The 25,602-nt window shown below is 32.8% G+C and overlaps 1 protein-coding gene across 1 annotated transcript; it reads right to left on the bottom strand.

Moving 5' to 3' along the window:
- Positions 1-12,159: 12,159 nt before the first annotated feature.
- LOC127724724 (DNA excision repair protein ERCC-8-like) lies at positions 12,160-25,345 on the bottom strand. The gene is made up of 5 exons (XM_052231819.1): positions 25,033-25,345; positions 20,116-20,341; positions 15,129-15,346; positions 14,311-14,411; positions 12,160-13,279 (listed from the first exon to the last, which is right to left on the bottom strand). Exons 1-5 carry the CDS (start codon positions 25,203-25,205, stop codon positions 12,780-12,782), a joined length of 1,218 nt encoding a protein of 405 aa, XP_052087779.1. The 5' UTR covers positions 25,206-25,345; the 3' UTR covers positions 12,160-12,779.
- Positions 25,346-25,602: the final 257 nt, after the last annotated feature.

Below are 25,602 nucleotides of genomic sequence, written 5' to 3'. Positions count from 1 at the left end.
CAAGGTGGTCCGATGAAGATATTTTATAATGCATTTAATTTTAATATAGTTTTAATTGAGGTCGGGGCTAAATCATTATTTCATAAAAATCTGCCGGATACGTATACGTCGATCCGTGTACGTATCCAGATACGTGAATAATGCAAATGCTCTAGAAGAGCATTTGCATTTATCACGTATCTATATACTTGCACGGATCGACGTATACGTATCGGGCAGATTTGTATAATATAATGTTTTAGTCCCGACCTCAATTAAAACTGAACAGATGTAAAATATGAACCAAATATTGATGATATATAGTTAAAACACTAAATAGTCATTGCTTTTATAAGATCAGGAACATACATGCTTCGTATTTAAGAACTGTGTGTGATAAGTGTATCTTTTTTATATACAAAAATGAAAGGATCAAATCGAACACACCTTGCCTACGAAAATTTACAGGAACATTATGTATCAATAAAAGTGTGTTTATTGCCAGAGGCGGGTTAAGAGGGGGAACAAGGGGCCCGGTCCCCCCTTATCTAGGATTTATTTAAAAATTCTCATTGAATTTTGGCAGAATATGGTCCGGGCCCCATTATCAAACTGCCTATAAAACCGTAAAATTAAGCAAGACTATCCCCATCCCCATCTCCTTTCTAAAAGAAAATCTGGATCCACCACTGCTTGCTATACAAGTTATGATTGTTGCTTTACTACCACAGTTTATATCTAAATCTGTTCCTGTGTGTATTTCCCCTAAATTCCAGCTATTTGAAGTTCTTACGACACAAAGGTATTGATTTGGGTATGTAGGGCTGCATTTTTGTATGCTTTATCTTTAAAAAAAAGTGGCTATTCTATAACATCATTTGTGTATTCTATACATTTTTTTTCGGAATTAAGTATACGTTTATCAAATTCTTCATATTTTGCAGCTATTCAGTTTAAAAAGGAAAAACATTTAATAATATTATTTAATTGAGGTCTGGAGCTGGCATATCAGTAACTGCTAGTAGTCCTTTGTTAATTTTAATATGTATCATTGTCATTTTGTTTAGTTTCTTTTGTTGCCTGTTCTCACATCGGATTCGGAATTCTTTTACACTGAGTTTTATTGTGCTTATTTCTGTGTGTTTCTTTATTCTACATTGGCTAGAGGTATAGGGGGAGGTTGAGACCTATCAAAACATGTTTAACCCCACCGCATGTCCCAAGTCAGGAGCCTCTGACCTTTGTTAGTCTTGTATGTTTTTTTTTGAAATTTTAGTTCATTTATATGTTTTGAAGTCGAGGTTGACGCCCATTTTCACTGAACTAGTACACATTTTTATTTAGGGGCCAGCTGAAGCCCACCTCTGGGGGCTGGATTTTCTCGCTGCGTTGAAGACCCATTGGTAGCCTTCGGTTGTTTTCTGCCGTTTGGTCCGGTTGTTGTCTCTTTGACATATTACCCATTTCAATTCTCAATTTTATTAGTGTTTTAAAGGAGGCACACGGACGTAATATCCGCCCCTGTCAGCATCCTTTATTCTGTGTTCTATATATTTTTTAAACAAATGAAAGAACACAAACTCCAACCTGTTAAATGTTCGTTCCCTTACCACTAAATTGAACAAGCATTTAATGTATATTTTGTTATATTTAATACCAATGTACATTATTCCATGGACTCAGAATCGGAAGAGCCTGATGAAGAGATTCCAAAGATATCATGTCGATGTTTATAAAAATATTTCAACATTTTGTGCCTCAAAATTTCATTTTTCCGCATCAATTGTCTAGTGGAAATCTTGCGGGATCTTTCAATATACCTGGCCATGCGTCTTGCCATTTCAAGACGCACATCATCGTCTGAGGATTCTTGATGTTGCTGATCAGGCTGAGCGACTCCATCTAGATCCCTTAAATGACGGCGAACTCTCTTGTTGATATTGTGTCTCGGGGCTGGAATTCTGCGAGACGATGGTTGTTGTGGCCTGATGTGAGATGTAGAGGACTGATTAAGAGAGGCGGAGGACTACTTGCGAGATGTTGACGGCGGGTTGCGAGATGTTGACGGCGGGTTGTGAGATGTGGATGGTTGGTTATGAGATGTGGATGGTTGGTTATGAGATGTGGATGGTTGGTTATGAGATGTGGACGTTAGGTTTATAGATGTTGACGGCGGGTTGCGAGAAGTGAACGGCTGCATACAAGGACCAGACTGGTGATTTCGAGAGGTAGACGACTGGATGCCAAAAGTGTTCTGAGAAGTTGATGACTGGACAAGAGAAATTAGCGGCCGGTTGTGTTAGATGAAAGACGGCTGGTTTCTAGTAGTGGACGTCTAGTTACCTGTTACTGTTTGAGGAATTCGGCTTGCAGTAAATGGTGGGTTGCTCCCCGAATTGAGATGTGAAGAAAAAGATTGTATTATAGGCGAATTAGATATTGGTGCAGGCATGGAAGATCTACGAACCTGTTCAGAGGTACGAAAAGACGAAGCGGTTGGCATAGTAAGTGTTATCAACGGTCTGGTAATGGTACATGAAGTTGTACAGATTCTAGAATCAGTTTGGACAGAAACCTGCGAGGATACTGGAATGATACGATTAGCGTTGAGTCTCAGATGAGTAGGACTATCTTCTGGCAGAGACCAGAATGGCTGCCTGTTGACAAGGAGTTGTACAGGGGATACCGGTGACATATTATCTGTGTCGGGCTGCACTATTGTTGTTGGTGTTAGCGGAGATGGCGAGGAAGGAAGAGGCGAGATATGCGGTTCTCCGTAAGAAACCTGTGAGTCCTGTAAAGACCTGGATCTAAACTGAAGTACCTTGGGTATAGGTCCTGTTGATATTTGCTGTGAATTTGTCTTTGCGATGTTTTCACTTTCCTTGGCGACTATGGCGTCCAGTTCTTGTCTGAAAATAAACCATAGTTTTAAAAGCGTGACATTTAAATAAAAACATTTCACACTCCAGGGTCCCCATATAGGCGTGAACTAGTGTTTTAGTAAACATTTTCAACATGTTATGACTGACGTCCCTTTAACAGAAACAAGAGGCTCTCAAGAGCCTGTGTCGCTCACCTCTATTTACTGTGGTTTTGGAAATCATGTAAGGTTAAAATCAAAATAAATATTATTAGATACCCCAGTAATGATTGAGACCAGGTTTGAGTTAATTTGGCCCAGTAGTTAAATTAAAAGCATGTTATCCAAGTGAAGTCTTACAAAAGTTACCGAAGACTCCTTATCATTATTTAAATTAGTGTTCAAGTTGTGACTATTTGAAATTGTTTTTTTAACAATTTCCCCGTAGACTCCTATAGTAAACCCCTATGTTCTATTTTTAGCCATGGCGGCCATGTTGGATGGTAGGTGGGGTTATCGGACAAATTTTTTAAACTAGATAGCCTAATGATGATTGTGACCAAGAAAGTTTTATTTTGTATCAGTTGTATCAGAAAAAAGATTTTTGTAAAAGATTACAAAATTTTACAAAAAATTGTTAAAAATTGACTATAAAGGGTAATAACTCCATTTTGACCCTGTTGACTTATTTGTAGATCTAACATTGCTTTACATTATTGCTGTTTACAGTTTCTCTCTATCTATAAAAATATTCAAGATAATAACCAAAAACTGCAAAATTTCCTTAAAATTACTAATTAAGGGGCAGCAACCCAACAACAGATTGTCTGATTCGTCTAAAAATTTCAGGGAATATAGATCTTAACTTGATGAACATTTTAATCCTTTGAAATTTACTCCAAATGCTTTAGTTTCAGATATGTAAGCCAAAAATTGCATTTACCCCCCTATGTTCTATTTTTGCCATGACGGCCATGTTGGTTGGCAGGCGGGGTCGTCGGACACATTTTTTAAACTACATACCCGAATGATGATTGGCCAATTTTTGTTAACTTTGTATCAGTAGTTTCAGAGGAGAAAAGATTTGTAAAAGTTAACGGACGACGATGACGACGGACGACGACGGACGCCAAGTGATGAGAAAATCTCATTTGGCCTTTCAGGATAGTTGCGCTAAAAATACGGGTACCCCCATTACCACCACCTTGTTGGGTGTAAGCCATGGAATAGCCATTGGACTGTTCGTCAATTAATCATTACAACTCAATCGTGTTTGAAATTCTTTTAAATTGCCATGGTTGGCCCGTCAGAACGGAGGGTTTTTTTTTACTGGTCCATAAACACTGGAGATCGTGCGGTGAATTATAATTGTTAAGTTTTTAATGTCTTCGTTCCCTTATTATCTAAATTAATTTTTACCACTTGCTTTTTTCTTTTGTGTACAAGCAATGTCTTTTTATACATTACATGGGCTGATTTTTTTGGTGCTTTTCTGGTACAAATGCCTTATACTTGTTCCTATGAAACCAATGTGGTAGATATCCCTATAGTTTGATAATGATACTATATAGTCATGTTGTGCAATTTCGTGTGCGTGCTTATATATTTTTTTTAACACCGCAACCAGTGTGTTACGATATTTATCATCTCTAGAAAGTAAAGTTTTGCTATTTAAAGCGCGAGGCTCTTTGAATTATTAAAATTTAACTGTTGAGAGTGGAGAAATATCGTAATACACGAGTTATAGTGTTGGAATCGGTTTCTCTTCTGACCTTTATATCCTTCCCTTTCAAAGATTTCCAGAAAGTTGTGGTCTTTATATGTGACATCATCAGGTATAGTCGCCTTTTTTCATAACATCACTATAGCAAATTCAGGAGAAACGAAGAAAATATGACGTCATAATTAAATTTCGACCAATCATTTGCCGAGAACAGATATTTCACTAGTGAAGAGAAATATTTTCTCAAGCAAATCAAACAATGTGAAAATCAGCTCAAATCAATCGACGTCCGTTTGCCCGTAGGCGAAGTTTTAGACATTTTAACCGTGTTGTGAGAAGGTATTATGTCTATGTAGAGCATGTTATTCAGTTACTCAAACTTTTTAGAGTTGGTGGAACTTTGTACAGACAACATTGGGATACTTTAAGTAGGGTTGTTTGTTTGTGTGCAGCTCTTGCGGCCCGAAGAACCAATTTGTTCATTTTTAATCTTATATTGGGTTTATTAGCATTATAGGTATGTGACTTTTTATATACGATTAACTATTCTTATTGTATGTTTTGCATTAAAAATATCTTCATCGGGACCAACCTGGCTTAATTTATCCTTTCCTCATATACGTGTTATACTATAAGTCGATACGGATACGCCAGCAAATACGTGAATAATGCAAATGCTCTATTGGTCGGTCAATTCAAAACGTATCCAATCGTATCAGGTGCGTTAACGTTTACGTATCTGGGGACATACTAAAATAATATGTCGTACTAACCCTGAGCGAAATGTCGTTGAATATGTGTAGGAGATGCGCTTTCGAGGTACATGACACTTTGTGGGTAACAAATATAAATGTTCAAGTTTAATTATCTCGCGTCTGGAACATAACCGAATCGAGTGCACCTTATTTTGAGCCACCCAAAATATAGAAGAAGTTTAGGTCATTAAACTTAAGATTTCCAAATGGTACGTTTCTAAATATAAGGTAATGTAAGATTAAGAAATGAAACAAACTCAGCTCCTTATCGGTACCGGTAAAAACCACAAAACAGGCATGAAATAACAAAAAGGGGGAGACAACTGTGACAGACCATTGCAAAAGGTAGGCGCGGTAGTGATTTATTTGGCCCTTAATATCAAGTCCATTATGTCAAAACGAAAAGTACTTCAAGTTGATGAATAAAAGTGTGAGAAAGTAAAAAAGAACGCTTTGTAGAACTTTGCTATTTGCAAATATTTGCTTTAATATATATATATTACATGTGAAACTTTGAAATGTTGTTTTGTATATTATTATATGATTTGTAATGGAGAACACTAATGTAATATTAGTTATCTTAATAAAGAATCTGAATCTATTGAAACCCAATGGCCATTCATGCATAGATGATAGTATGTCTTTTTTCTGTGTTGCATTTGGTAATTTTTACTGTCTTCGTGCCATTGCCGCATATCTGGTGAGGTTTTTTTCACAAGCCTACGTTAGCTTATGATAGAACCCCCCTTTTCCCAAAACATCACCATTGCCAATCTAGTAAAACTGTATAACTTTTTTAGCTATAGGTTTCCATGAAATGAAGAGAATAAAGAGTTTTGATACGCAACAAAGACAAACTCGGGATCAAACATTGTGTTTTATTATAATCTCCAGATACGTTAACGTATGTGATATGAGTGGATACGTTTTAAATTGACCGACCTCTATTTGTGGGTGTACTGTATTTTAAACCAACTCAATACATGGAGGCATCACAAAAAGTACAGCTTTATTATTTTTCAAGAGGAAAGTGTTAAACTGACCCTAAAACTCTTACCTTGCGTTGAAAGATTAACATTTGTACAAATGCCCTTATAATAATAAAAAAAAAGTATGGCTTTTACTGAAGTTACGTGTACGAACGAATCGAAAACCTTTTTAAAAAAGGTATATATACAGCTCTGAAATAACTTGATGAATGACAGTATACAAGATCATGCACATTTGTATCAATATTTTGAACTTCTGATAAAAGTAGTATCTATCAACATTAAAATTGATAACTTATCACTACTTAGTACATAAAATATACGGATGGGCAAACGATTCGCTACTAAATCATGTCTTTTTTTATTTGCCAAAATTTGTTATTTCTGCTGATACTTGGTTTCACTTACGTGTAAATAGACGATGTGAAGTTGATATAAATGATCAATAATCTGTTTTGTTATTCACTTGTCATGGGAACAGCTAATGTCAAAACATCCAAATAACGCTCCTACTTTCTGATCAATCTCAATACAGATAAAAGAATAGAGAATAATGGGACACAAAAGAATAGAGACATATATATACATATAGAATAAAGAGTAACTTGGAAATAATGTGATAATTAAGTAGAGAGGTATTGGTTTTTTTTTTTAGTTTTCACAATATATATTTCTGCTTATTCAAATCTGAGACTACTATAACACACTGACAGTAGTCTCAGTTCAAATGATTCCTTTATCCAGCATATTGCTTGAATAGATTAAAATTAAACTTTGTTACCTCCCTTGAAAAGTATTATTTTAACCAAATTTGTATTTGCTTCTTTAAAATAAACAAAATTAAGTTTATTGTGATATATTTACATATTTTAAATACTTTCTTTCCAAATTTATTATAAAAAATGATGAGATTTGAAGTGAAAAGCAAAAAAAAATGTTATTGCAATTGTCATATTAAACCTCTTTGGTTAAAGTCTTGGTATATGAATTGTTATTTTCATACAGCAAAGAATTTCACTGAAAAAACATTACTGAAAAAATTAGTACTGAAAATAAAAATAAATTTTAGCACCACGGAAAGTGGTCATAGGGTTATCATCACGAAGAACGGCACTTGTCGGGTGTTGTCTTCGATTAAACTAACATATCGATCAATGCCATTAAGAATAGTAAAATTCTGTTTTCAAAATTGTTTGGACTAAATAATGCACTGCACGGGAGGTATCAACCCATATTTTTCCCACCTTGCAGAAGCAGACGTCTCCCAGTGCTCTGTTTTAAGTAAGTTATCCGTTTCGCAAATTTTGAGAATTCTAATGCAAGTCCCTTTTCGGCGACGTCACGTTTTCGTATATTTTAAATCGAAATGAACTAAACCCTAATGTCATATATAGTATCTCACGGTGGTGAGACAATCATTAAAGACATTAAAACAAATGAGACATTGTCGATACATGGCGTTATTAAATAAATTTTGTATGAATTATGTATTAAAAGTCAGGAATATCCAATTAAAGCCTTCATTTAACATCTCATTTACGAAATAAGCCACGTGATTTTAATATTAGAATACGTTTCCTTTTTTTGTAACATAATTAATACAGTTGAACCTCCAGTGGCGGATCTAGAAATTTTCATAAAAGGGGGGGGGGGGGGGGGGCAATGATTGCTATAAGAGGGGGGGCAGCTTAGTCATGCTTTAGTGATTCCCTAAATAAGCAACCAATTTTTTCCCACAAAAGGGGGGCCCGGGCACCCTGCTCCCTAAATCCGCATCTGACCTCCAGTTGTTGTATCTATTGATTGTGTAATTTTGTAGTTGACAATCTAAGACACCTAACTGTAGAGTTTATACATGTGAGCACGTAGAATTCAGGTGTCGGATCTATTTGTGAGTTTGATTTTTATTCATATTGTTTTTTTTTATCAGTATTCATTTGAAGAAAACACATTTTTCATACATTTTGCTAATTGTTACTTTGAATGATGCCTAGGAGTTGTTAAAACTAATAATCTTAAAACAATCAGTTTCTGTATGATCTTTAAACTCCTTAAGTTCCATTCCAAAACGTTTTGTTGGAGGAATTTTGGATTCATTCTTTCGACCGCACCGACAATAACCTAATATCACAAATATGTCTCAGAATTTTATTTTACGTCTTCCTATTCCTCTGGCTGGAAGGTCAAATTCGTTATCAATGTAATCACTGAAAAATAACACTGTGTAAGAAATAAAATACCGGAAACAAAATAAGAAAAGGCAACAGACAGAATACTCCCCCCCCCCCCCCCCCCCCCCCCCACAAAAAAAAGAAAAAAATTAACATAACCTAACCAAAACAAACGCAGGTGATCAAGCTATTGTACGTGTAATAAAAGTAGTTTTTGTACTAAGATAGTCACTCAAGATATCGAAGATATGTAAAGGATTATAAACAAGTAAAAGGAAAGGACTAGCTATAGGTGTCTTGGTTCTTGATAACGATGAAAATAAAAAAGCAATGTCCATGTCCTAACCTATTATTCTAAATCATAACTTTGTAATATCAAAGCAGGAATGAAGAATAATCTGTCACTTCAAATATGACCATTTGTTCTCCTCGATTCTTTTGAAAAAAATTTATTGTCTTCTTGGCATTTAATCCAAAGCTTTTCTAATTTATGCATGTACATGTTTGCCTACGAGTAAATAAAGTGAGAATTCAAGGCAAAATTTACCATTTTATGAATACGTGATCACCACCATGAAATGCTAAAATCTGCAATCTGATGCACCTTATTATTATCTTCGATGGAAAATAAACTTTAAAACTAAGACATTTTGACAGGGAAGGTGGCATTAGGTTTAATTATATGGTATGATTCATTTCTATATAAAATATATTGAAATAGGTCTAGGAAAAGACATTTTTAATACAGAAACTTCAAAGCCGAGACAAGGAAATATAAGAAAACAGATCAATAGATAAGCCTACTTCTGCTTGATGGAAATAGATTATGGGTTGGTACCTTCATAGCGATTATTGTATTAAATACATTATTTGGTGTTAACAATTCAGAAAAGAAGTTTTGATACTTTTACTTACCTTGATCGTTTTTCTTTGTTTTGGAGCTGCTTCGTTTCAAAGAAATCCAACACCTCCTATGTGGCATTCTACATGGTGGTACTTCTTTCTATATGATGGCAAGGAGAAAAGCACTAAACAAGTTGATCAATGTATAGCTTATAAAATGCTTATAATATCACTTCTCTGCTCATGACTTTTTTTTTGTTCAGTTAAATTAAACAATGAATAATTGGGTTTTCAAGGAGAAATTTAAAGGTCCCATTGAATAAATTCCACAGGGAATAATAGCTATTGTATACAATAGGAAAGGTGAACTTGCAAACATTTAAATACCTTGACCAAGAGGAAACTCAATCTCGGGAAAGGTTTCTTTCACAATAGTTGTTTTCGCGCATTGTGCCAATCTGATGAGTTGAGCCACTTCCAACCAATTTTTGGTAATTTTTAATGTTGTGTTGTTTCACCACTGTGCCAGGTTAGAAGGGTTGAGAACTCTCAAACATATTTATCAATTTTTAACATGCAACATTCTTTATGTGCCAGTCCCAAGTCAGAAGCCTGTAATTTAGTGGTTGTCCTTGGTTTCTGTCCATCATATTTGTTTTCTTTTATTGTTTTGTCATTAATCGGGCTGTTGGTTTTCTTGTTTAAATTGTTTAATTTTTAGTCATGTTGGCCTTTTATAACTGACAATACGGTATGGGTTTTGCTTATTATTGAAAGACTTATGGTGACCTTTAGTACGTTACATCCATGTCATCTGGACTCTGTTGGAAAGTTGTCTCAATGGCAATAATGCCACATCTCCTTAATTGTATGAGATGTGAAGATATTGTCAGGTAAAACTAACACCTTTGAGACTACAATGTACCTATCATTACCAAACAGTCTTAACTTTTCACTTACCCCACGGTATATTGAATGAAAATCGATCCCTGAAGTTAGGAACAGGTGACTTCTTTCCATCAAATGAACCACACAGTAAATTTAAAGACTAGTTTACAAATATAGTTGATCGACAGTTACAAGAAATGTACTTTAATATCAATTAAACTGTTATCACAGAGATATGTCTCGCCTTTTTGTAATTTTGATAATGCAAATGTTGAAAATAAAATAGCAATACTTTAACATGTAAGTTATGCAAATATTCAAAGTCGATGAACCATGACTGAAGGTACATGACTAAACAATCTCCATGGAAATGAGATGTGCCAATGCTAATACAACTGCATACCAAATACCATTGACTTATTATAAGTTGTTCACTTTAAACAAACCTAAACACAAACATTAACTTGTAAACTATGTAAAAGTTTCAAAGTCAATGAACCATTATGATGGGGTGGGGCTACATAATCTCCATGGAAACGATACTTGCAAATGTCAATAAATTTGCATACCAAATATCATTGACTTAACATAAGCAGTTCATCTTAAACTGATCTAATCACAAACTAATACATGTAAACTAAGCAAAAGTTTCAAAGTCAATAGACCATGACAGAGGGGGCAGGGCCATATATTTTCAATGGAAATGAGATGTGCTAATGCTTATACAACTGAATACCAATTAACATTGGCCTACCACTAATGGTTCCCCTTGAACTGACCTAATCACAAACTAATACATGTAAACTAAGCAAAATTTTCAAAGTCAATAGACCATGACTAAGGGGGCGGAGCCAAATAATCTCCATGGAAATGAGATATGCCAATGCTTATACAACTGCATACCAAATATCATTGGCCTACCACTAGTGGTTCCCCATAAACTGACCTAATCACAAACTAATACATGTAAACTAAGCAAAAGTTTCAAAGTCAATAGACCATGACTGAGGGGGCAGGGCCAAATAATCTCCATTGAAATGAGATATGCCAATGCTAATACAACTGCATACCAAATATCATTGACCTACCACTTGTGGTTCACCATAAACTAGACCTAATCACAAACTTATACATTGTTGACGCCGCCACCGCCGCCGCAAACAGCATACCTATGTCTCACTTTTTGACTCCGTCAAGGCGAGACAAAAAATTGACAGTTATCAGTGTAAAATAAAAATAAGTTCAGTATCAGGAGGCACACCTCAGACTGGCATGTTTGTATTACAATCAGGGAGAAGATCGGCAAAGTTTAATAAGTTATCAATCCATCATTATATTGGACTTTAAACAACATTATTTAATGTCATTTGTGAATACAATTTACTTAATTAAGTTGAACAAAGAGGGGATAACTTAAATTTCCGGATAGCACAAACTTCTATGTCATTTGTTCTCTGGTGGAGAGCTGTCTCATTGGACATTATACCACATTGTCTTACATTTAATTTTATAAAGATAAATGTAATAAATGATCACATTAACATATTTATATAGGTAGGGTTGAATAATGTACATAATTAGATATACAATGTACATGTACATGTATAGTACAAAGATCCTTTTATACAATTTCAAGCGTGCAGAATGACCATGTCAGTTCAAAGATGCAGGAATGGAGTTGGCCCATAAAACAGTTTTTAACTTGTATATGACTTTTTATATCAGCTAACAGCATGAACAGTAAAAGAGTATTTTCTAGTTACAGAAATGATAAGAGTCAATAGTATCGACCATGGCCAGCCACTTTCACTTCTCAGGCAGCGATGACTGTAAATGGTTTTGAATGTTTTTTTAAATCTATTTCTGCTACAAATAATATTATATGACTGTGCGTGTTCCTGATTACTAGTTAGTATATCAAGAACACTTTTGAGTAAAACAAATTCAGTAAACTATCTGTAATTTTTTTTTTATTTCAGTAAAAGTCTACTCATAAATACTTCATACATGAACACATATTTCATAGTCAATTAAGCATGGAATTAAGGTCATAGTTAAACATAACATGATGATTCATCTAATGACAGAAAATTTTGTGTCTTTATATCAATTATTTTAAAAATTGAGACATCAACCTTATCATGAAAATCATCTGCTTGCACCATTGCCATAAAATAATACCTGTGTCACCTGTGCCACACTTTTCGGAGCACCCAAGACCTATGTTTTTTTTTTTTCGGTGGGGTTCATATTTCTCAGTCTTTAGTTTTCTATATGTTGTGTTTTGTCAATCTAATTAAAATAAGTTCTCCACACTTGTCCTAATTTTTGTTCAGTTATTTATATGTCGCTCGTCGCAGATCCTCCCAAATGCTACATATAAACAATTAAATGAAAAAGAGAAGCAAGTGCAGAGAACTAATTTTAATTAGATTGGTGTTTTGTATACATGTTGTTTGTCTTTTGATCGTTTTTCTAAATATCCTTTTCGTATCTTTCTCCTCTCTTTCACACCTTCAACAAACTAAACTTGCCACAGATTATATATACAATTATGAAAATTAAAATTCAATCATCTTCATCACTACTCCAAGTGTCAATCATAACAGTAGTTCTTGTTGTCCGTACTTCATCAGCTGAGTTCTCTTTTAACTCACTTTGAGTTTTTAAGTAGTCATCATATGACGAATCTGTATCAGGTGTCCATATTAATATGTTTCTGTCATTTCCTCCACTATAAACATCTTGCGTAGGAGAATGAAATTTACAACAGTTCACAGAATTATAATGACCTTTCAGTCTGTCAATTTTTTCACCGGTATAAACGTCAAACATGTCAATATTTGATCGGTTTGGTATGAATAAGACGTCTGGTGAGCATCCATTACTCACACTTAATTGCACTAATTTTTTCGTATCATTTGGAACATTTCCGTAGTTTATGAGACAATTTTTTCCTGAGTTAGCATCCCACAGTCTGATACAGTTATCAGTACCATAGGAAATAAGATGAAGACCATCTGATGTAAATGAAAGTCCATTTATGGCACCATGATGTGCTGTGTTACCTTAAAGTAGAAAAATATATATTTAATAAATACCTGTTGTCTTCAACAGATGGAAATAATTTAATGACATTGAGCAACATTATCACCTCAACACTACACTTAACAACTAACAACATTTTGTAATTTTATCGCTTCACTCTTAATTCAAAACAGATCAAATTGTAACTTTAATGTATTTAAAATATTTGCTATATAAACAGAGATGGTTATCAGAAATAAAATATAATGATACAAGTATTTCTGGAAACAGTAGAAAGTGAAAAATATTTCAGTTAAAAATATCAACACTTTACAGTGGTGATTAAAAAATCTCCACTCAAATAAAACCTGTTTGATTGATTGTTGCAACTTCAATAACCCAACAAATGCTGAATAATATCAAATCAAAGATAACCCATGAAAGTCATACACCTTATTTCAAACTGAGGTGCTTTACAAGATTTAGCTTAATTTGATTATTAAAAAATAATTACATTACATACATGTATATGTGTCACAAGAATCCGTAATTTGATTGGCAGACAAAAATTGCGTGGCATTCGAAAATTATATTTGTTCTCCCAAAAGAATGCAAAATTTATGACAGCGTGTGCTTCCCATGGCAACTTAACAATGATTAGGAAAACAAATGAAACGTGATAACACTCATAATTTCCTGATTGATTGATAGGTGTTTAACCCCACTTTCAGCACTATTGTGCTATTTTGTGGCGGTCAGTTTTTATTGGTGGAGGAACCGAGAGAACCACCGTCCTACTGTAGGAAAACTGATAATCCTAGACAATTAAGATAGGAGACGAGCGCACACCTGCCACATGCAGGATTCGAACCCACAACCCCAGTGTTGAAAGGCTAGTGATACAGTAGTTCGACTACTTGGATCTCTTGGCCACAAGAGGCCTCTCATAAATTCCGAGTTGTAGCAAAAAAATGTAATTATAAGAATTGAATGTTTAATTTGAACCCTGCTTTGTACAAGTGACAGGCTGGACCTGTCGGACCAGAATTTTTAAGTTTTCAAATTTACTAACCAGTAATATTATCTGAAGGTTCTTTGCCATTATACTGATCTAACACCTTCATAGCACCTTTAGCACTTCTCACATCCCATAATAATACACGGTTATCAGCTCTGAAGATAAAAAGATATACTGTAAGCTACTGGTTATAAAATAAAGGTACAGGTACATGTATACTGTGTACTGTTGATTTGAATTAGGGAAATTATTTTTTCAAAATGTATGACTGAAAAATAACCTTCTGCAAGCAAAAAAATGTTTTTCAAATTTTATTAAAATGTAAAAAATTATATTGTTTTCTTTGATACACTGACTTGTGGAGTAAATAAATAAACAATGAGGAGATCTTAGAATATAAAGAAAAATATTTATGTTTTTATGTCTTAAACTACTAATTTCAAACGTTTGTACAAAATAAATACTGAATGAGTTTCTACCGAAGTAGCTTGTTCTAAGTAAATAGCATTTTAATTAGTCAAATACAGATCTGAAATAATGACTGATAATTATACAACAGCATGCAGATGTGTAGCAATATTCTGAACTTGTGATAAAACTATTATTTAACAACATTAAAATTGATATCTTTGACTTATCCCTTTTTAGTACATAAAAATAAAATGTACGGATGGATAAATGATTTGTTACTAAATTATGTCCTTTTTATATACACCAAAACTTTCTGCTGATAAAATGATTACACTTCTATGTAAAAAGATATGTTTACAGTTGAATTATCTGTATTGTCATTCTCTAGCAGCTAATATCAAAACAGCCAAATATCACACTTACTTCCTGCACTATACAGATATATACATGTATTTACTTACCCACCAGAGGCTAAAATAAATTCATCTTTAGGAGACCATTTAACACAGTATATAGAACTTTGGTGACCTTTTAACATGTGTGAACTTGCCCCTGACTTTAAATCCACTAGCTTCAGCCTAGAACTCTGACAACCAACTGCTATAAGGCAATGTTTTGTTGCAACAGGGGAGAGGTCATGTTGGTAAACAATTCCACTGAATTCATATTCATCCACTGGCTGAAACAGAAACAGAGATATTAATGATATTTTAAATAATACACTTTTAGACTATACTAAATCATAAAATAGAGAAGAATATATATCTAATCAATATCATTCAGAGCTCTGACATAATATTTAATTAAGTAAGAATTTTCTGACCTATAGGGATGAAAATATTTTGTGTCATGAGTTATTTCCCTTTAATTAAAAAATCGGACTTGTAATTAAATTTCATGCCATTTTGTCCTCTTAACAAAACTTTTTAAAATTTTGACTTCTACAAGTATAACCTTAATGTCTATCTTTTTGAGCCATGCACCATTATACAAAAAATGTATATTATATAAAAGTTGAGCATCTGCATGACAATGTTACGAATGCCTTCCACAAACACCTTTTTAATGCTGAAAAAATGAATGAGAGCCTAAAAAATGGAGTCATGTATGAAATTGTTTATTTGTGACAAATTGTGAAAAATTTCCAGTATGATTTACTGTAAAACCAGCATTCAAAGATAGATTTTGATATTGATTATCATCATATAAATATTAATGGTTATTTATTGACTACAAATTTTAAAATGCTTAAAATTCAAGATTCACTGAACAGAACCTGACCTGAATATTTTAAAGTCTAGCATATTCTGACTTTAGTACATTGTAAGTCTGAAAATGCTTTTTTCTTCTTTGGGCTCATATACTTAATAATAATAATACAATTATGCTTTGATACTAAGTTATTATAAAAGCATAATTGTGGTGCTATTGTACCAAAGTTATTAGATATAAGAAAATGTGGAATGAGTGCCAATGAGACAACTCTCCATCCAAGTCAAAATTTATAAAAGTAAACCATTATAGGTCACAGTACGGTCTTCAACACGGAGCCTTGGCTAACACCGAACAGTAAGCTATAAAGGGCCCCAAAAATTACTAGTATAAAACCATTCAAACGGGAAAACCAACGGTCTAATCTATATAAAAAACGAGAAACACTTATGAACCACATCAACAAACGACAATTACTGAACATCAAATTCCTATATATATATATATATGCACTGTACACAAATCAGACTATGTTTTACTATCATTGGGATCAGTGGGATCAAAGGTCAGTATGATGCTTCTGCATACAAAGTTTTGTCAATTTAAGCGCTAGGGTACAAAAGTTATGAACCTTACACAAAGCAGACAATGTTTTACCAGGGTGACCTGACTTTGGTATATGACAACCCCCACCCAATGATGCAACAACATACCAAGTTTGATGGCTATTGTTCACAAGGCCATTTGGGCCAGGTGAAGTAATTAAAGTGGTTGTGAGCATTGAAGGGTAAAGATTGCTTTCATTTTGCAATTTTGTGATTTAATATAAAAACATTGAACTGTATTTAGCTAGGCATATTATAAATTTGAGTTAAGAGTTACTTGGTTGATGATTGTATATTTGTAATCAATATAAAAATATGGAGATGAGGTATGATTGCCAATGAGACAACTATCCACCAAAGTTCAAATAAAGTGGATGTAAGCAATTATAGTGACAGGCATCTGTACTGCCTTCAACAATGAGAAAAACCCATACCATATAGTCAGCTATAAAAGGCAGACATGAAAAATATGAAACAATTCAATTGAAAAAACTAACGGCCTAATTTATAAAAAAACAATTAACGAAAAACAAATATGACAGACATGAAACAACGACAACCACTAAACTACAGGCTCCTGACTTGGGACAGGCACATAAAGAATGTGGAGGAGTTATACATGTTTGTGAGCACTCAACCCTCCCCTTAACCTGGAACAGTGGTGTAATAGCACAACATAAGAACAAACTATAATAAAATGCTTCGCTGGGCGCAGCTTGATACGATCGCAGAGGTCGAACCCTGAACAGTTGGGGCAAGTATGGACACAACATTCAAGCTTGATACAGCTCTGAATTTGGATTGTGATTAAATATTTGACACAGCATAGGTTTCTGACACAGAAAGAATGTGGTCTAAGAACTTGAATTGTTTTGATTTACCTATTATGGTCCAATGTCCAAAATCAAAATACATGGTTAGATTCAGCATATCAAAGAACCCCATATATTCAATTTTTGTTGAAATCAAACAAAGTTTAATTTTGGACCCCAACTTGGACAAACTTGAAAACTGGGCCCATAATCAAAAATCTAAACACATGTTTAGATTCAGCATATCAAAGAACCCCAAGAATTCAATTTTTGTTAAAATCAAACTAAGTTTAATTTTGGACCCTTTGGACCTTTCTGTAGACCAATTTAAAAAACGGGACCCAAAATTAAAAATCTAAATACACGGTTAGATTTGGAATATCAAACAACCCCAATAATTCAATTTTTGATGAAATCAAACAAAGTTTAATTTTTGACCCTTTTGACCTCAATATGAACCAATTTGATAGCGGGGCCCACAAATAAAAAATCTAAATACATGGTTAGATTCAGCATATCAAAGAACCCCATATATTCAATTTTTGTTGAAATCAAAAAAAGTTTAATTTTGGACCCCAACTTGGACCAACTTGAAAACTGGGCCCATAATCAAAAATCTAAACACATGTTTAGATTCAGCATATCAAAGAACCCCAAGAATTCAATTTTTGTTAAAATCAAACTAAGTTTAATTTTGGACCCTTTGGACCTTAATGTAGACCAATTTAAAAAACTGGACCCAAAATTAAAAATCTAAATACACGGTTAGATTTGTCATATCAAAGAACCCCAATAATTCAATTTTGATGAAATCAAACAAAGTTTAATTTTGGACCCTTTTGACCTCAATATGAACCAATTTGATAGCGGGCCCACAAATAAAAAATCTAAATACATGGTTAGATTCAGCATATCAAAGAACCCCATATATTCAATTTTTGTTGAAATCAAACAAAGTTTAATTTTGGACCCCAATTTGGACCAACTTGAAAACTGGGCCAAAAATCTAAATTCTAAATACATGTTTAGATTCAGCATATCAAAGAACCCCAAGAATTCAGTTTTTGTTAAAATCAAACTAAGTTTAATTTTGGACCCTTTGGACCTTAATGTAGACAAATTTAAAAAACAGGACCCAAAATTAAAAATCTAAATACACGGTTAGATTCGGCATAACAAATAAATAAATGTGGTCAAAGATTTTAAAAATCTAATGCGCCATACTGTGCAATTAAAGATTACTTCTTGAAATTTTTCAATATTTGAAATTTGAAAAAAAAATAATATTTGAATAATAATTCTTTATAATTTCTGAAATCTGAAATGAGAAAAAATTGACCCCCCCACAATTTCTTTTTACCCCCCTTTTTTCCCAAAAAAAATTCTTTCCTCAAGATATGGTCATAATCTCAATCAAATTTCCAATGGAGTTTGCAACCATAATTACCCATTTAAATTTACCATAGTGCTAACTTAATCTATTTTATAATAGAATTTAAAATATAGTGTCAAATCTTTCATATGGATTTTTTTGTAAAAAAAAAAAAATGCAACATTTGCAGATATTTTTACTGGTCTTCCTTTATAAATATGCATTTCTTTAAACATAATTTAAAAGCAGTGTAAGGGAAGTAACCAAAACGTTGTATTTGGATTACCTCCGTTACACTGTTTTAAATTATCTTAATTGTTCATTAACCATTACTTTATTCATAATTTAAAAGCAGTGTAAGGGAGATAATTTCAATGATGTATTTGATTTATCTCCCTTACACTGCTTTAAATTATGTTTTGTACTAAAGTATTTGTCCATTAACCAGGACAACCTTGTTTTCCCCCTTTTTTGCCCCTAATTCCTAAACGGTTTGAGCCATAACCCCCCAAAGCAAATCCTAACCATCCCTTTGTGGTATGGAAACTTGTAGTATAATTTCAGAGAGATCCATACACCATTCCACAGTTATTGTCTGGAAACTAGAAAATGCTTATTTTTGGCCCCTTTGTGGCCCCTAAATCCTTAACTGTTGGAACCATAACCCCCAAAATCAATCCCCACCTTCCTTTTGTGGTATTGAACCTTATGGTAAAATTTCAAAGAGATCCATTCACTTAAACTAAAGTTAGAGTGCGAAAACCAATGTGTCTTCGGACGACGACGCCGATCGTATAAAAATCAGTTGAAAAGGGCTTAACTCATCTGATCAATACAAAGCAGAAAAACATCAAACATAAACACAGACAGGACACTAAGTACAGATCTGAGAGTACTCACAGTTACTGACAGCTAGTTCAAAGCCAATAACAACTAATTAAAAAAACAAACATATTTTATAACAGATTCATACACCATGCATTACTTATGTAATTCATAATAAAAAAAAATTCCAAGGTATGGTAATTCAAATACAAATTATATTTTAACTTAAATATCTAAGTACACATATGTATAACATATCATCAATGACATTGATTGGATAGGAACAAAAGAATGATCACTTCACTGCACTATTTTGTTTGAATTATCAAGGGTGTGATAAACCTTGGAATATATAGAATCAAAACCCATATTGTACTGACTTTACCCCAAAAATATAATATTAAGGTTATCTATATTATCCTCACAATGCATCAAATACCTTAATTAAGATTTGAACCCTGACCTTTTTCAAATCCTACATGTACATACATGCATAATGACCCTGGTATGTAGAACATGACCCAGGCGTTCTTTAGCTGGATTTGAAGTCCCTTTAAATGATACATTTTTGTACATTTTGTAGTGTTAGCTTCAATGTGTTGTATTTTTCATTGATACTTACTATCAGATTATTTGTGTCCCAGACTTTGAGAAGTTTGTCTGTTCCACTGGTTGTAAAAATTCCAGTGTCCAGTGGGTACCAACATACTGATTGTATACTTGAGTTGTGTCTGTAACGATTATTTCTGTCTATTTTACATACCACTTTACAGGTGTATTTTACATTCCCTGTCTGATTTATTACGTCATGAATAGCTGCTGTACCATCAGAAAATCCCGATAAGAGACTGAAAAAAAACAATGAGAAATCATTTCAGTGTTCAGTTTTGGTAAATCTTTATAGCAAAAAACATTGATGTGTTCACCAGTTTCTGCAAGTGATCTGTAAAATATTAATTTCATTAAGAGCTACATGTATGTAAAATGTTTTAGCAGTCAGCTTTGGTCAGGGGCATGAACATTTTTTTTAAAAATATTTGTATAGGTATATATATATATATATATATATATATGTACGTAATTTTTTTAAGAAAAAAAATTCAATAGAGTTATTCTAAATTTCAATATACATGATGCAGAAACATACACTTCATGAAGTTTTTATGAGTTTTTTTACATTATTTTATGCAAGAAATTAAGAATTTATTTAAATTGAGAGGAGTATACAGATAAAACATTACTTTTAAAATAATGTCAAAAATATAAATATTACTTCTATAGGTTATTTTTCATCTTTGAACATATTGAAATAATTAATAATTACAATTATATAAGGAACATATGTAATTATTTAAACTTTTGGGTTACAAATCATGCATTTAAAAATACTTATATTCTCTATTAAATCACATTTTCATCTTTTTATATCCGTCTACATTTAAGATTTCTAAGAAAAATTAGAATGTAGTTTTTGACCCAGAAGTGTCAGTATTAGATGTAAGTGCGTCTTGCAGGCAACTAGTGTTTCAGGAGGATTATTTTTTTATACTCTTTGGAAAAACTAACCAAATATCTGACAGTCTGAGAAAATTTGTTTATGCTAGTGCAATTCTGTATGCATGGAACCTCCGTTAACGAACTCATTGTCGAGCCTGCAACTTTTGTTGCAAAAGCGAGCCATAGCGATCCTACATTCCGTCGCCGGCGTTGTCGTCTGCAGCGGCGTCCACAAATATTCACACTGTGGTTAAAGTTTTTGAAATTTTAATAACTTTCTTAAACTATCCTGCATTTCTACCAAACTTGGACAGAAGCTTGTATATGATAATAAGATTGTTATGATTGTATCCAGAAGTAAATTTTGTAAAAAAAAAAATCCAGTTTATCCGTATTTTACTTACATAAATGGACTTAGTTTTTCTGCCAGTTAACATTACATTCACTCTGTGGTTAAAGTTTTTAAAATTTAAATAACTTTCTTAAACTATCCTGGATTTCCACCAAACTTGGACAGAAGCTTGTTATGATCAAAAGCTAGTATCCAGAGGTAAATTTTGTAAAAAAAAAATCCTGTTTTTCAGTATTTTACTTAAATGGACTTAGTTTTTCTAACAGTTAACATTACATTCACTCTGTGGTTAAAGTTTTAAAAATTTTAATAACTTTCTTAAACTATCCTGGATTTGTATCAAACTTGGACAGAAGCTTGTTTATGATCAAAAGCTAGTATCTAGAAGGAAATTTTGTAAAAATGTAATTCCTGTTTTTCCGTATATTACTTATAAATAGATTTAGTTTTTCTTCCAGTTAACATCATACAGTCTGCAGTTAAACATTTATTCGATTCATAAACCATCCTGGATTTTTACCAAACTTGGACAGAAGCTTCTTACAATCAAAAGATACTATCTAGAGGAAAATTTTTAATAATTTTTCCCCATTTTTGTTGAGTCTGCGACTAAAAGCAAAAGTAGGCGAGACACTGGGTTCCGTGGAACCCTTACAAATTTTTTTATTTTACAAAAGTAATAATCAAAATTACCTCATTTTCAACAAAACTTTGATGGTAATTTTGAAAAGTAACTTGTTTAAGTAATGAATTTGACTGATAAGGTTTTTGAAATAAATTTTGCTCATGAACATGATGAAGTTGAAACTGCCCTACTCCGATGACATTACTATACATTTACCTTAAACATTAGTAATTCTGCCAAAATATTTTTTTTTAATGTCTGAAAATTTAACCTATTACAAAATAAAACCAAATTAATTCATGAGTGATATGTGCATGCTTATGTTCATTTTGTACATGTAGTCATGGTAATCAAGGATTTATACTGTATAAATCCTTGATGTTATTGATTTTTTTCCTCCATAAAGTTCATTTCTTTCAATCTTTTGTGTAATAAATAAATGTATAATCTTGGTCTGGATATAATGAGTGTAGTATGAAACAGTGGACTGGCTAAGTTTTGGGGACAGAACAACTTGGCTCAAATCAACTTTGGGATGGATCAACTTTGAGACTGAACAACTTGAGGTCTAAAAGTTAAGGGTACAGAACGACCCGGCCCGATACCCTGCAATTAGTGCAAATGTTTAGGCAAATGAAGAACTTTAACAGATACAAATAAAATCCCTTAAGAGATTGGGAGTCCAGAGTGACCAAAAAGAATTGGTATCAGGTCGTTCTGGCCCCAAACCAACCCGGCCCCAGGTCGATCCGGCCCCAAGTCGATCCGGCCCATAATAGAATAATGAATAATTTATATTAACTTTGGAAGATTTAGTGACCTATTTTTTATCAGGATAAATGGAATCTGTAAAAAGTATTAATGCTTAATGACAGTTCAGGTAAGTGAAGCATGCCTAATATTGGAGTAACATTCAGATGAATTATTTTAAATCGATACGAGAATGAGTATGATTGGTACTGTTTGTAAAGCAGCATCAGCATATATAGATATGAAGTTATTTAACATGATAACTTGGAATATCATGGGAAAAAAGTTTTTATTTAATTCACACATAGAAGAGATTAATCCAATAGAACATCTAATTATGTAATCATCATAATGACTTGTTTAAATCAAACCATTAGTCTATAATTGGTTTGCTTATTCAACAATTGTATTATGATCGTGAACCATATTAACCATATTAACACCAGTAGTAACCACTTAATTCAATCAAAATCATGATTGATAAAATTTACTCAAGCAACAAGGTCTTTTATTTGAAGTTCTAATAATTAATTGTTATATTTTTTCAGATAACATGAAGAAGAAATAATTTTGTATTAAGGATCTCCTGTAGTTGGTGATCGCAATACTGGTATACCAGTATTGTGCACAATACTGGTATAAAAATTTTGTACCAGTATTGTATTCCAGTATTGTGTTTTTTTAAATAAACAATACATATAGGTAATTAATCTTTTATTAAAGGTGTCACATATATATGCCTAATGATATTAACATATGACATGATAATTTTATATGGAATGATTGTATGTTTAACTGATGATGCCATTGATGGTACACTGTGATTGTTGTCAAAGAAAGTTTTAAATCTTCTGATGTTTTTTTTTCTTGAGGGAACCGTACTGTCTCAGCATTTTAACAAACTCTTTACTTTCTTCTATGTTTTCTTCCAGCTCTCTCTTTCCAAGTCTCAATAGTATATTTTAGTGAACTTTATATTGACATTAATGCTGTTATAGCTTCTGTATCATCAGCATTGGTATTGTTTATTTCTTCTTCAGATGGCATTTCTGCAATCCTCAATTCCTATATTGATATTTATGTATTCAGTCTGTGGACTTTCTCTTACGCTTACTAGATTACAAGCTTGTTTAGATAGCACCTGTACGGCTCTCTTACTGTAGGAGTGCTTGTCTAGTATTAGTATTTGAGTATTTGTACCAGTAGATATATCTGCTACAAATTGTATTGCCCATGGTTCTGAATCAACTGCTTTAACTACCCTTAACATTCATGTAGACAAACTAGTAAAAGTAGTTAATTTGATTATAATCAGATTCCCCTATTAAGCAACTTTTTATGTTTATTGTGAAAGATTGATAAGAAAATAAAGACAAACAAATGCCTAGAATCTTAGTATACATGTATTAAAATATCTGTAAAAATACGATGGCATACATGTACATGTAAATGCTGAATTTACAGTGTTATAGTGTAATAATTTGCTTGAATTTATTAAATAATAACTCAGATAATAAAGCTTTTATTTTGTTTTATCTAAATTGAATTCAATAAAACATAGAAATATAATAAATTTTTTAGCAATTATTATATAATTAACAATTGTTTGAATAAGATGATTTAATTACAATAATCTTTTGTTTATTTGTACAAGTATAGTAATTATTTTTAACTGGTTGTTAATTGATTTCACAATTATCCTCTATAATCTTTTTGAGTTCATTTAAACTCTCTTTGATCGTCAATATCTTTTTCATTATACACCTTAAAGTATAGTGAACAATACAACTACAATACTGGTATATCAGTAATGTACCAGTATTGCTGTTTTTAAAAAAAAAGTTACAATACTGGTACAAAATTTTTATACCAGTATTGTGGACAATACTGGTATACCAGTATTGCGATCACCAACTACAGGAGATCCTGTATTTATTAACTATCAATAGCACATGGGTCACCTTGAGAAAGTTAAGAGTTTAAAGTTTCTTTATATTATAGCAAGGACTGGTCATTCGCAGTAACAGTTGACATTGAAAATACATTTTCATAGTTTGACCATTCGAAGCTCAGTCGCAGTGAAGTTATATTATTATAAAATTCATAAACATTTATGAATTACACTGATTTCTTATATATCTTTGTTGTATTTCCATATAAATATTTATTATATTGGGGCCAGATCGACTTTAAATATGGGGCCGGATCTACTTGGGACGGAACGACTTTGGCCAGAGACTTTGGCCAGATCGACATGAAAGAAAAGAATTTAGTACACAGGTAAAGTGAAATTAGTACAAGATTGCGACACATACTATCTTGATTCAATCAAATCGATATCAATGGAATTGACAGCACCCTGACTGGTCATTTCTACATCTCTATGTCTACTTAATTCCAAAGCAAATGTCCTTCTTGTTGATTCAGCTCGTCTCAAGTTCAGTGGATCAAGCAAACCCTGCTCTCTTTCAAACAGAAATTTTAACATTTTTATTTTCAGTCGTTCAAAGGTATATCATTTTAGTCAAGTATTTCAGTATCAAACAGTTCTTGTTTCAAGCTCAGAGAAAACATGACTCCTCACTGTCTCCTGTGGTTTTTTTGTTGACAGTGCATTTTGTTTTCATTCTCTACTTGGTCATAATTTATGAATTTATATCCCGACCATGTGTTATATGAAGTTTATATTCGTAACTTATAACTAATAATAATATATACCTTTTCGGCTGAAATTATTATTTGGATCCTAGATTTGAAAATATGTTTTTTATATCAAATATAAAATTATAGTAATATAGTATTTTTGTTGGAAAAAAATGAACGGATGCTGTATGTTTTTACCGGTAGCGTATGACATAATTTAGGTCCATTTATTGCGTCGCAAT

This window comes from Mytilus californianus, unplaced genomic scaffold, assembly GCF_021869535.1.
Source record: "Mytilus californianus isolate M0D057914Y unplaced genomic scaffold, xbMytCali1.0.p SCAF_1, whole genome shotgun sequence".
Classification (NCBI taxonomy): Eukaryota; Metazoa; Mollusca; class Bivalvia; order Mytilida; family Mytilidae; genus Mytilus; species Mytilus californianus.
Note: the sequence above shows the minus strand (reverse complement) of the source record. Positions and strands in the feature narration are given on the sequence as shown.